Below are 14,037 nucleotides of genomic sequence, written 5' to 3' on the forward strand. Positions count from 1 at the left end.
TATTTCATTTAATTTAAACAAAACTTAAATATTTTAAAAAATCATTTTCTAATTCCCAATTTTTGGGAAAATAACCAAGTTTTATAATTTAAAAATAAACATTTTTATTAATTTTTTTTTTTATTATACATTATTTTTTTTAATTCACCCACACAACCCCAAATTTTCCAACCCTTTTTTATTTAATAAATTTTAAAACCTTCAAAATTTTTAAAAATTTAATTAATTTTTAATAATTAAAAATTTTAAAATTTTACTTTTGTTTTAAATTTAAAAAAAAATTTTTTTTCCTTTTTTTTTCTCAAAAAAAATTAAAAAAAAAAAAAAAAAAAAAAAAAAAAAAAAAAAAAAAAAAAAAAAAAAAAAAAAAAAAAAAAAAAAAAATTTGAAAAAGTTTTGGGCCTTTTTTAAAATTTTTGCCAAAAAAAAAAAAGGTTTTTCCCCCCCCCCAAAAAATTTTTTTTTTTAAAGGGGTTTTGGGGCCCTCAAATTTTTTTGGGGGTTTTTTGGAAACAAAAAAAAAAAAAAAAAAAAAAAAAAAAAAAAAAAAAAACAACCCCCTTTTTTTTTGCCCCCTTTTTTTTACTTTGGGGTTTTTTTAAGGTTTTTTTTGACATCACTTGGGAATTCAATAATTGCACCCAATTTGCAGTGGTGTGCAAACTTGGCCATCAACAACACCTCAGTTTTGACCTGAACTTTTGAGAAGTATATACCAAACAGTAGGGGGTCCAGTACTGACCCCTGAGGCACTCCTGCTGGTAACAGGTCTGCTGGTTGATGTGGAGTCACCCACTGTGATGGTGTGTGTCTGGTTTGTGAGCCAGTTGGCACCCTATCTTACAACAAAGGGGTTTACAGTCAGTTTACCATGTTTTTCAGTAATGGCAGAGTGTGGGATTGTGTCGAAAGCCTTTGTCAAGTCGAGGTATTGTGTGTGCACAGATTTGCCCAGGTCAGTGGCCCTGGCCACATTTTCGAAGTAATACATCAGAGTTAACAGGCAGGATCTGCCCTTCACGAAGCCGAATTGGGTAGCATCCAGTGTTTGGAGGTTGCCTAGGCTGCATACGTAGCTGTTCAAGGCCTTATGTTTATCTTTGGCTGTGCTTGCCAAGTTTTTCCAAAGAAAAAAAAAGAAACTCTAGGGCAGATGAACAGTGTACACAAAACTCTAAAATATTCATAAAGAAAAAATTGGCAAGACAAGGCTGATAGAATAACTCAGTTTTAATAAAAACAACCGCAGATACAAATTCCAAGTCGTGGTAAGCGCTTTCGGGTTCACCAACCCTTCATCAGACAATTTAAACAACACTGGTCTTCCTTTTTAAAAATACTAACAACCAATCAAAGCTCATTTGCACTAATAAGCTACCCGCCTTTTTTGTAGGGCAGGTTTTAAAGGCACAATTTCATTAATGCCTGGATACCTGTGTGATCCTAAGGTTATAATCCATTTGGATTCTAAAGTCTCAGTAAGCAGCTTAATATCCCCTTTTTTCCTAAAATCACATTAAGTAATAACTTTAAATAAAAATGTGTGTGTTGAATTATGCATGAGATGCCTGTAAAGTGCATTGTGCTCATCTTTGTTTCTGATGCTTGATAAATGCTGCAGGATCCTGACCTTTAACATATTGTTTGTCATCCCTACATAATATACCGGACAGTGTTTACATTCGGCCAGATAGACCACATTAGGTGTTCTACATGTGGCTTTGGCCTTAAATTGAAAGAACTGTCCTGTTGTTGGATGTTTAAAAGTGTTGGACACATTAATACTACTACAAGCCTTACACATACCACAGGTACTGTCCCTTCTTTGGTGATTATAGGCTTCTTATCCTGGGCAGGTCTTTCTTTTGCAAAGTAAATCTTTAAGATTTTATTTCGTCTGTAACCAAAATTAGGTCTCCTGACCAATCATGGTATCTAGCTTAGGGTCACTTCTTAAAATGTTCCAATTTTTACTGACTATACTCTGTATATCCTTAATGTCACTACTGTACGTAAAATAAAACCTAACCCCATCTGATCTCTTATTCTTGTGACCTTTTGCTCCTTCTGTTTGGCTTGATCTCAACCAAGGTTTATACCTACCACTACGTTGGCCCAAGCTAGAGTGTACTACTGAGTTGACCATATTCTCATTATAGCCTCTCTGACCAAAACATGTTTTCAATTCCCCTATTTCTTTGTTGAAATCCTCATCTTCTACACACAGCCTGGAAGTTCTACACACTTGACTTTTGACTATGTTGGGAAACATAAAGCGGGGGTGCATACTATCATATGATAATAGATGGTTTTTCCAACAATCTTTTTTGTGCAATGTCGAAGTAAACCCTTCCAAAGTACATTTTACACTGACATCTAAGTAATCTATTTGCTTGGTGGAATGATTAAGAGTAAATTTAAAAAAGGAAGTGGTGGAGTGGAGGTAGTCCAAAAAACTAAAAAGTTTATCTAAGGTATCCTGCCAAAATATAAAGATGTCATCTACAAAACGCACATAGGCCCCTATGTGCTTCATCCAACTTTCATTGTTAAAGATGTTATTTTTCTCCCAAAAATAGAGAACCAAATTTGCATATGTATTGGCACAGGGGGTGCCCATCGCTACCCCCTGTGCCTGCCTATATGCCTGTGTACCACCTAGAAAAACATTGTTTTCTAAGACTACATCCAATAACCTATGAATTAACCTAACTTTGGTGTCATTAACTCCCATCTGTAGGGATGACAAACAATATGTTAAAGGTCAGGATCCTGCAGCATTTATCAAGCATCAGAAACAAAGATGAGCACAATGCACTTTACAGGCATCTCATGCATAATTCAACACACACATTTTTATTTAAAGTTATTACGAATGTGATTTTAGGAAAAAGGGGGGGGGATATTAAGCTGCTTACTGAGACTTTAGAATCCAAATGGATTATAACCTTAGGATCACACAGGTATCCAGGCATTAATGAAATTGTGCCTTTAAAACCTGCCCTACAAAAAAGGCGGGTAGCTTATTAGTGCAAATGAGCTTTGATTGGTTGTTAGTATTTTTAAAAAGGAAGACCAGTGTTGTTTAAATTGTCTGATGAAGGGTTGGTGAACCCGAAAGCGCTTACCACGACTTGGAATTTGTATCTGCGGTTGTTTTTATTAAAACTGAGTTATTCTATCAAGTTTACTCTTAATCATTCCACCAAGCAAATAGATTACTTAGATGTCAGTGTAAAATGTACTTTGGAAGGGTTTACTTCGACATTGCACAAAAAAGATTGTTGGAAAAACCATCTATTATCATATGATAGTATGCACCCCCGCTTTATGTTTCCCAACATAGTCAAAAGTCAAGTGTGTAGAACTTCCAGGCTGTGTGTAGAAGATGAGGATTTCAACAAAGAAATAGGGGAATTGAAAACATGTTTTGGTCAGAGAGGCTATAATGAGAATATGGTCAACTCAGTAGTACACTCTAGCTTGGGCCAACGTAGTGGTAGGTATAAACCTTGGTTGAGATCAAGCCAAACAGAAGGAGCAAAAGGTCACAAGAATAAGAGATCAGATGGGGTTAGGTTTTATTTTACGTACAGTAGTGACATTAAGGACATACAGAGTATAGTCAGTAAAAATTGGAACATTTTAAGAAGTGACCCTAAGCTAGATACCATGATTGGTCAGAGACCGAATTTTGGTTACAGACGAAATAAAAATCTTAAAGATTTACTCTGCAAAGAAAGACCTGCCCAGGATAAGAAGCCTATAATCACCAAAGAAGGGACAGTACCTTGTGGTATGTGTAAGGCTTGTAGTAGTATTAATGTGTCCAACACTTTTAAACATCCAACAACAGGACAGTTCTTTCAATTTAAGGCCAAAGCCACATGTAGAACACCTAATGTGGTCTATTTGGCCGAATGTATACAATGTCCGGTATATTATGTAGGGATGACAAACAACATGTTAAAGGTCAGGATCCTGCAGCATTTATCAAGCATCAGAAACAAAGATGAGCACAATGCACTTTACAGGCATCTCATGCATAATTCGACACACACATTTTTATTTAAAGTTATTACGAATGTGATTTTAGGAAAAAGGGGGGGGGATATCAAGCTGCTTACTGAGACTTTAGAATCCAAATGGATTATAACCTTAGGATCACACAGGTATCCAGGCATTAATGAAATTGTGCCTTTAAAACCTGCCCTACAAAAAAGGCGGGTAGCTTATTAGTGTAAATGAGTTTTGATTGGTTGTTAGTATTTTTAAAAGGGAAGACCAGTGTTGTTTAAATTGTCTGATGAAGGGTTGGTGAACCCGAAAGCGCTTACCACGACTTGGAATTTGTATCTGCGGTTGTTTTTATTAAAACTGAGTTATTCTATCAGCCTTGTCTTGCCAATTTTTTCTTTATGAATCTTGGACTATTTGATTTTGGCGAGACTTTAGCCTGAGCACAGAGCATTATTTTCTTGACAAAACTCTAAAATACTGAATACTTTATTGCCAGCATTTTTGGACGATAATACTAGCCTTCTTCAGACATTTAAATTACAGTCATATGACCCTATTTAAATACCTCTCTTCTGACATAAACCAATTACATGCCCAGAAAATTCAATAAGCAAAGTAACCAATATTAAAAACACTTTCCAATGGCAAATAAAAATATTTACATTTCATCTATCATAAGCTTTCATCTTTAACACACTAGAAATAGATGCAACATAATTTAATCCAGGAAAAACTGATGCATGTAAAATACAATATCCACCACAATTCACGTTGTTCTAATATGATGTTCCATGCTTCCCCCTTGGATTTACAGGTACTCGTTACAATACAGCAAATTTAAAAATGTGATCTGAAAAATCCTTGATATGTTTAAATGGCACACATCTCCTTAAATGTATGAATATCATAACGATGTTTATTAATACACTGCTTTAACTTCCGCTCGGTTTTACCTACATAATACACTGTAGAAGAACAACACCTGACAGCATAAACCACCCCTTTTGGAAAGCAAGAAAAACGGCCATAAACAGAAATGCACTTTGTGCCTAGACTTAACTTGGTCACATTCCAAGATAAAACTACACTGACTACACATACCACAATTTCCTCATCTTCCTTACAGGTTGTAATTTCGGTAAAAACAAATCATCACACCAATCCTTAAAATTCTCATTATGTCTAAACATAAACTTAGGAAAAATCGCCCATTTTCTCCAACAATACTCAGTTTTTCTCAATGCCCAATTTGTATGAATAATATCCAAGGTAGGTTTGACTGTCCACATTAAATATAGAAATAAATGCATTATCTACTTTATTTTTGTCTTTTACTGGTGAAATATACATTCTTCCAGTTCATCATTCATCATCTCATAAACCCTAGATGATGCATCTATTGCATTAGACTGTGATACTATACTATCCCCTAAATGTGGCATACCCATCATATTATCATTTGCCATAGCTGAATTTATTAAAGGAGGCATATCACGAACATCTACATCGGAAATGTGTGCAGGATCAGTAGTTTTAGATAATGTGGATGAATATTGATTAGTTACTTAGTTTTAAATTTAACAGTTGGTTGTTTTCTTGGTTTTCTTCAAAGAAGCCCTTAGAGAATTTGACAAGTTGCCTTATTTGCACAAGGAAGGTGCTTTCCCATTGTTAGTGCCTCATCTTTGTTTTCTTGGACAGCAACTTTTTGCATTTACTGTAAGGTTTGTTGATGCTGGACGCCCACCATAGCAGCTCATTTTTACTTGAGGCTCTGTCTTTGATTCTGATACAGCCGAGTCTATACACTTACTTATGCAAGTGATTGTACACAGCTTTAGTGTAAGCTTCGGTGTAGTTACCTCTTCCAACGCGGGGTGGAACTTGGAATGCATTTATACCTTCACCTAGGTGGGTACAATTTGCCTTGGTGAAGTTTTTAGGTCCGATTTCGCCCTTTGAGTTCTGTCAGCTCAAAGGTGACTGATTTGTGGTCAGATTTAACTAACAAGAGTCCAGTAGTTGCAGCAGTGCCCCTGTTTGACATATTAGTGAGGACCAGGTCTATTATGTTAGTTCCTCTTGTTGGGGTATGAACAATTTGTTGGCATTAGAGTTAACAAAGTCAAGGAACTTTTGCGCTAGTGTAGGTTTCCTCAGAAGATGGTGGGATTACTGCATCCTCCATAACCAGAGTGTTCAGTAATATTTGGATAGCCTCCAGTTTGGCCAAGTAGGCTTTGTGCATGTTATGACCCATGAAGAAAGAGGATTTATAACTGGCTAGGACTTAAATGGGGGGGGGGTATTAACCACCATAACCTGAGCTTGGAGTAACTCCATGGAGTTGTCCAGTTCAACTAGACAAGAGGTGAATTTAGATAGACAATACTTCCTCCTCTGCTACTTGCACATTCATTTTGTGGTCTGAAGTTGTGAAAGGCATTGTAGCCTTGCAAGGCCAGGGTACTCTCTGAGGCCTTGAACCAGGTTTCTGTGGCTGTACAGACATCTGCATCTTCCAATGATAGAAGTGCTTCCAGGGTGTACAGTTTTTTTTTTGCTTAAGCTCCTAGCGTTTCGCAGCATCACCCTTATTTTGCTATGACTGGCATATTTCACAACGGTAAGTTTGTTTTTGACACCTTGCCTAAATAAGGCACTGGGGGAGGCAAGAGTCTTTCCCACCAGCCAAAGCCTAGAGGTGACAGGTACAAACAGACTCTGGCAAAGCAGTGAGGTCTGCCGAACATGGCTTCCCAGGCTGACAGGAATTGCATCCCCTTCTGTGCAACTAGTAGCATACACTACAGAGACCCCTTGTATTCAGCACAAGACACAACAATGGTCCTTTACATTTCTCTTGTATCTTTTCCAGTTTTCATTTGGGACAGTCAATAAAAATTACAATACAATTAACTGATCAAGCTTACTTTGATAACAGAAAACAGAAAATGAAGCATCAGAAAATACAGAAATGTTAAGTGCAAGTAAAAACAACCACGCAGACATTTTTCAGGACAGCATCTGTTAACATTTTTAACCAGACTAACACATGAACTGGATTTGACCACTTATGTAATAGCCAAGTGAAAGAGGTTGCTGTCACCATGGTACTGCCCCTGCCCTAAAGCACAACAAAACTGACAGCTGACAAGTTTGAGGGTGCAGAGATCAAGCCCTCAACATGAAAGGTATGAAACTTTGCCGAATGGGAAAACAGGTTTGTTCAAAAAGTGAATCAAGTGCTTTAATTTAGACCTACTAGTTTTTTTAATGGTGACCTTCATTTGACAGGAATGAGTAGTACAAGGCACTACACATTAACATTTCCCTTTTGTTCTACAAAGATTTCCCACTCCTTTGATGAACAGGCAGATCTCTGAAGAAACCGGATGCCTGTAATCCACACTACATTATGCGAAGATGCTCAAAATTTGAAACATATTTTGTTATCAATAAAGTTGGCATATGGGGCATACTTTGGATTACACAACATTTGATAAATAATTAAATCCTGAACACTGAAATTACACCAGCAGCATCTCGAACACACAATCCTAACCAGGAAAAAATATTTGCCCCATCAGCAGAAGTAAACCAGCCATCGTGCCATTACAACATATTTCACAGACGTACATTTGCCTAATGGCAGTTGATGACTAACAACTCCACTGTCCTTTTAATGCATTTAACAGTCTGCCTTCCCTCTCCTCTCCTTCAAGCAGTCTTACATGCCGTCATGGATTCGGTAGACATTACTCCCTTCTGTAGTTCATTCTTTGGTTCCATAACATTACTCCCTTCTGTAGTTCATTCTTTGGGTCCATAACATTACTCCCTTCTGTAGTTCATTCTTTGGGTCCATAACCCTCTCCATGTAGTAGTATTTGAGCAAAGCCAGACAGCAGCTGACCTTATAATCTATTGCCTATGCCTCCCTTCCTTCCATCCTTGCTCAAGGTGACCCCTTCACATATCCCAAACACAATCCTCTGCAAAATCCCATGTCCTAGCAGTCTATTCTGTTTCTAATGACAAGTCTCCATTCATGTAATCTCTGGTTATGCTATTTTCCATGTGCCCTAGGAATCATTTTGGCAGCTTTATTCTGACCTCCATGTAGCGAACGGTTGCCTCTCTCTCTTTCATGGCCTACAAAAAATTGTGCACAAGACACAAGCTGTGGCATGACCAGCACAAAGAAGAATGAAAGCATTACTTTGTTTCTGAAGGCTGTTCCCCCAGGGACAGAGAATGAAATGGTCTTGGAGTTCAGAAATATATTAAAACCCTTCACTCTAGCACCTTGGCTAATGCCGTCTACGAGAAAAAAAGTGGAAATAAAAGAGCATGCTAAACAGTCACAATAACATATGAACCAATCAAACATATAGGACCATTTCCTGTATAAGGTGACAGTTTTTATTTCAAAATATAACACCTTGCAACTTTTTGTTCTTAGTGATAAATGTTCACATAAAAGCAATTTGAATTCAAGAAGCACAGTTTCTATTAATAAATGTAATTGTATTGTCATTTGTTCCAACTGGCATTGCTATTTAAGCATGTTGTTTTATTTTCATTTTCTCCTAGAAAGTGAAAGTAGAGGTCCTAGAGCAATTTCTTTTTAATAACTCTCTCATCTCAACTGACATTTTAGTCTTTTAAAATGATTCTGTTTCATGTCCCCCAAAGAATTCCTGCCTACATTCATTTTGCTGCAGTACCTGCCCTTTCACCCAGCTCTTGGACTTTGCAATCCAAGCGTAACACACCCCCTCACATTTCATCAGTTCCATTTCTCACCAAACGTCTGTTGCCTATGAGCAACACTCTTCTGAACTGGCACTCAAACAGGTTTCTCAAACCTTCGTTAGCCCCCCCCATTCTTCCATAAATGTTACATCTGAAAAGAAAGTCAGTGCTTGCTTAATGATGACATTTACTGCAATGATATCTTAATCTAGAACACGGTGTTCAGGCAAGTGTGGACAGGATAGAGTCTATGATTTTACCTTTAGTGCACCACTGTACTCTCATCTTTCACGATTTATCAGTGGCTGGATTTTTGTTTGAAACAAAAGCAGTTGCACAGGCAAACAAGTCAATCATGCACAATGTCAGTAACAAGTGACTTATTTCACATCTAACCCTCCTGAATGGCAAAGCAGTGCCGACTAAAATGCAATATTTAAATCAGTGACCTTCCAGACAATCCTCTGACAGAACAACATGGTAGTGCGCATAACACCAAGTACAAAATGACACGAGATATTCCAAATCTAGAGTTTTCTGCACACCTCCTTTAAATGGACTCTGCATCCTACATCATCAACCTAGAACCAGAGATCATCTATTAAGATGTTGTAGCAAGAAAACCATTCATCTCATGCATACATTTAAACAATGCTTCTTTGTCTCCAAGTGAAGCTGATTAAACAGAGGTTCAGTATTTCAGAAAGGCCCCTTTGGCCATCAGATTGACATTACTCCTTCCAGTACCTCTGTCCTCGAGGGCTGATCTGACCAAGCAGGACAGACCCTTGAAATGACAAATGCGTCAAACTCCTCTGATGATTTCTGAAATCTTGTTCACTGCATACAACAGATGCAAAAAATCCTTTCAACCTTGTCTGTGTCACTACTCGTATGTAGTCCCTAATACTTCAAGCAGATGAATCACATGTTTTACTGATGTGATACATCTACAGAAGATTTTCTAGGACCTTCTCCCACACTCCATAATTAAATTGGTTTAAAAAGTTTTCATATTGTAATAAAATCACACTGCTCAAAAATCAAAATACTCACTGCAGACCACTTGTAGCAGCACCTCACCTACAACAAACATTATATACAGTGGATATAAAAAGTATACACACTCCTGTTAAAAATGCCAGTTTTTTGTGCTATAAAAAATGAGACCACAATAAATCATTTCAAAACTTTTTACCCCTTTAACATGACCTATAACCTGTAAAAACCAATTGAAAGACAAACAAATCTGTTAGGGGAAAAATATAAAAAAAATAAAAAAAGTACAATATGCTTGTTGCACAAGTGTGCATACCCTTAAACTAAAACTTTGTTGAAGCACCTTTTGATTTAATTACAGCATTCAGCCTTCTTGGGTAGGAGTCCATCAGCATGGCACATCTTGACATGGCAATTCTTGACATGGCAATTTTGCCCACTCTTCCTTGCAAAAGGGCTCCAAATCTGTCAGATTGTGAGGGCATCTCTTATGCACAGTCCTCTTCAGGTCACCCCACAGATTTCCTATTGGATTTAGGTCTTTGCTCTGCCTGGGCCATTCCAAAACTTGAAAATTTTCTTCTGATGAAGCCATTCTTTTGTTGATTTGGATGTATGCTTGGGGTCATTGTCGTGTTAAAAGGTGAAATTCCTCTTCATCTTCAGCTTTCTAGCAGACACCTGAAGGTTTGGGGCCAAAAGTGACTGGTATTTGGAATGTTTATATTTCCCTCCCACCTTGACTAAAGCCCCAATTCCAGCTGAAGAAAAGCAACCACAAAGCATGATACTGCTGCCACCATGCTTCACCGTGGGGATGGTATTTTTTTGGTGATGTGAAGTGTTGCTTTTTCTCCAAAAGAACCTTTTGGAATTATGGCCAGAAAGTTCAACCTTGGTCTCATCAGACCATAACACATTTTTCCACATGCTTTTGGGAGACTATTATTTTACAAATTTTAACTGAGCCTGGATGTTTTTCTGTGCAAGAAAAGGCTTCCATCTTGCAACTCTACCCCATAGTCCAGGCATATGGAGAATACAGGAGATTGTCACATGTAGTACACAACCAGTACAAATATTCCTGCAGCTCCTTTAGTGTTGCTATAAGGTCTCTTGGCAGCCTCCCGGACCAGTTTTGTCTTGTCTTTTCATCAATTCTGGAGGGATGTCCAGTTCTTTGCAACTTCACTGATGTCCCATATTTTCTCCACTTTTTGATGACTGTCTTCACTGTGTTCCTTGGTATATCCAATGCTGTGGAATTTTTTTTGTACCCTTCTCCTGACTGATACTTTTCAACAATGAAATCCCTTTGATGCTTTGTAAGCTCTCTGTGAACCATGGCTTTTGCTGTAGCAGGCAACTGAGTAAGTGTCAGGAAAATCCTACTAGGACAACTGAACTTTATTTGTGGTTAATGAGTCTCTTTAACTGATGTCAGGTGTCTACCCAAGAAGACTGAATGCTGTAATTAAATCAAAATGGTTTTTCAACAAAGTATTAGTTTAAGGGTGTGCATACTTATGTAACCAGCACATTGTACGTTTTTTATTTTTTATATTTTTCCCCCTAACAATTTGTTTGTTTTTCAATTGAATTGTACAGGTCATAGGTCACACTAAAGGTGGGAAAAGTTTTGAAATGATTTATTGTGGTCTCATTTTTTATATCACAAAAACCTGGCATTTTAACAGGGGTGTGTACACTTTTTTATATCCACTGTATGAAAAGAAATGCTAAAATGTATTCTATACAAAGATTTAAGCAAAAAATGGCTTCTAATAATGTAAACAATTTCAAACAGAAAACGGAAGACAAGAAGAAACTGATCCCCTCTATCTACTGTAGAAAACTTGTACAGAACACAAGCAAAAGACAAAATGAAAAAAGTACAAAAACAAAGCAAAAACATCCTTAGCACAGATGAGCTAAAGTAGTCTGGTGCTACAGTTTCCAAGGATGTGAAATTAACTAATTTAAAAAACACAAACTGGTATTAACCTGGACATCCTTCAGTTAAAACATTAACAAGGAAGTAAATATTTATTTGTTGACTGGGCAGGTGGCCTGTCAAAAGTCAAGCAAGAGGCAATACAACATTTACAAACGGAGCTACTGATTTTTTTTCTATAAAATAAACTGTATTAGGCAATATGTCAAAGAACAGCAGAGACTAATGGATATTAAGGTCCATGGAGACATTTTATGGAAGCTGAAGTTAATAATCTAGGAGGAAAACCACAACATGAACAATTAAAAATGACTACAGACAAAAGAAAAGGAAAATTAACAAGCACGAAGCAGTCATACTAAAATACATCTGCTGAATGGTCTTTAATCCCATTACATTGAAATTACCAAAAAAAATCAAAAATTTCAAACCAGTAATTACCTTTATGTCTGGATCTGTAAGTTGATGTTTCAACAACTCATAATCACTGGTGTCCCCCTATAAAAGTAAAGACATTATTCCTAATGAGTAATATGCTTAGTTTTTAATCACTGATTTCAGACCAGAAACACAAAATCATAGCTGTACAGAGAATTAACCATAAATGTAGATGTCTGAATACATTCACTACTACAGTGCTGACTACTCAGACTTCTACCTGTAGAAGTTGGATGACCACCCTGATTACAAGTGCTTTCATCTCCCCCCAACAAGCCCATGGATGAGAAGGATCCACCCCTCACCCCACCTGCAAAGACTGCTGCTTACCTCTTGGAGAGGAAATACCTGATCCAGAGGGGGAAAGGACAATGTCATAGGGGAAGGAAATGTTAACCAAGTACCCATCCCAAAAAATGCAAAGGAGTGAGAAGAACAGACGATGGAAGGAGGGTACTAGTACTGCAGCAGTGAATGTATTTGAACATCTACACTTAAGTTTCAACACAATTTTTTATTTTTTTTTTGTAATTCACTGTACCAGTACCGATTCCTAGGATAACTCCCAGAGCTGAGGGAAGACTTGTAGTGGAACTAGGGAGACAAAAAGGTCCTGCAAGACATCTGTGGCAAAACCGGCCCTGCCTCTGAAAATGCTGAGCAAACTGACAAAAGTATGGACAGATTAGGTAGTTGCTTCCAGAATGGCTTGTGTAGTTTATCACTCTAATGAAGGCTGTGGTGGAAGCAGTGGTTCCTGGTGGAATGAGCATTCACTCTCTCAGGAGCTGATTTTCCATAGCAGCAGTTTTCCTCTGTAACAAAAGACAATGCAATGAGGTATACCCATTGGGAAACAGTTTGCTTATTGACAGCCTTTGTTTCTTTCGCTGCATTTTGCGATGACTACAGAGACCTGATCAAACTTCCAAGTTGTTTTTTCCTAAGCAAGATCACAACTGCTTGTGTACATCTAGAGGATGCAAGATTCCTTCCCCCTTACTCTAAGTGAAGAGGAAAAATACTGGTAAATAAATGACTTGATTTAACGACAGTTCAATAAATCACTTTTGGTGAGGAAAGAAGGGCTGATGCTCAGGACGATTATATTCAAATGTAGCATGAGAAAGGGTTCCCTGAACATAAGAGCCTTCAATTCTGAAATTTGTCTAGTTAAGGTCAAAGTTAACAAAAGGGTGTTCTTCTATGATAAAAACTTTACAGGAGTGGAAGCAATTGGCAAAAGGGTTGAAGGGCTCTTCTACTGCAACAATAAGGTCCCAAAGTGAATCACACTTTGTTTTTAAATACTGTAGATAAATGCACCTTTCAAGAGCAGTTTTTCTGACAAATGGGAAGGGGGGGGGGGTGATCCAGAGGCAGACTGGCACAGATATCAGAAGCAAATATCTTTAGAGACATAATGAAGCTCTGACAGGCAAGTGAGGACTAGAGGAACGTGTACTGAAAATGCGCCCTATCCTAGGTCTTGACACCAATGAGAGAACCTTTTCCATTTTTCTAAACTAGGTTTTCCAACATTTGCCTCCTTTAAGGTGTGAAGCACATCCTCTGAACACGTTTGCAAAGGCTGCAAGCTAAAATCACCCACATTATCCAGCCTTCATGTTTGCAAACTTGGGGCAATGGTCAACACACTCTTGAGTTAGGTAATATGTGCGGAGGCAGCATACAGGGTTTGTCCCTTGCTAGGCTCAACACAGGGTAAATCAATGAAAATGGTATTATGAGCAGTTTTATTTCTCCCCTTCACCTCCCTTTTCTTTTGTAAAACTACAGAGAATAAGAGAATGGAAGGGAAAGCATCCAGATAAAGACCTGCCATGGAATGGTAAAGGCATCTGCCA

At 37.6% G+C, this 14,037-nt stretch overlaps 1 protein-coding gene across 1 annotated transcript in view; it reads right to left on the reverse strand.

The window, feature by feature from the left end:
- RRN3 (RRN3 homolog, RNA polymerase I transcription factor) overlaps positions 1-14,037 on the reverse strand; it is a gene marked incomplete in the record, with an annotated part of 604,791 nt that overhangs the window by 540,829 nt on the left and 49,925 nt on the right. The window contains 1 exon segment of the mRNA XM_044089174.1: positions 12,173-12,229. Coding sequence (XP_043945109.1) covers positions 12,173-12,229 — 57 coding nt within the window.

This window comes from Protopterus annectens, chromosome 12.part0 (assembly GCF_019279795.1).
Source record: "Protopterus annectens isolate FY-2018-M chromosome 12.part0, PAN1.0, whole genome shotgun sequence".
Taxonomy (NCBI): Eukaryota; Metazoa; Chordata; order Ceratodontiformes; family Protopteridae; genus Protopterus; species Protopterus annectens.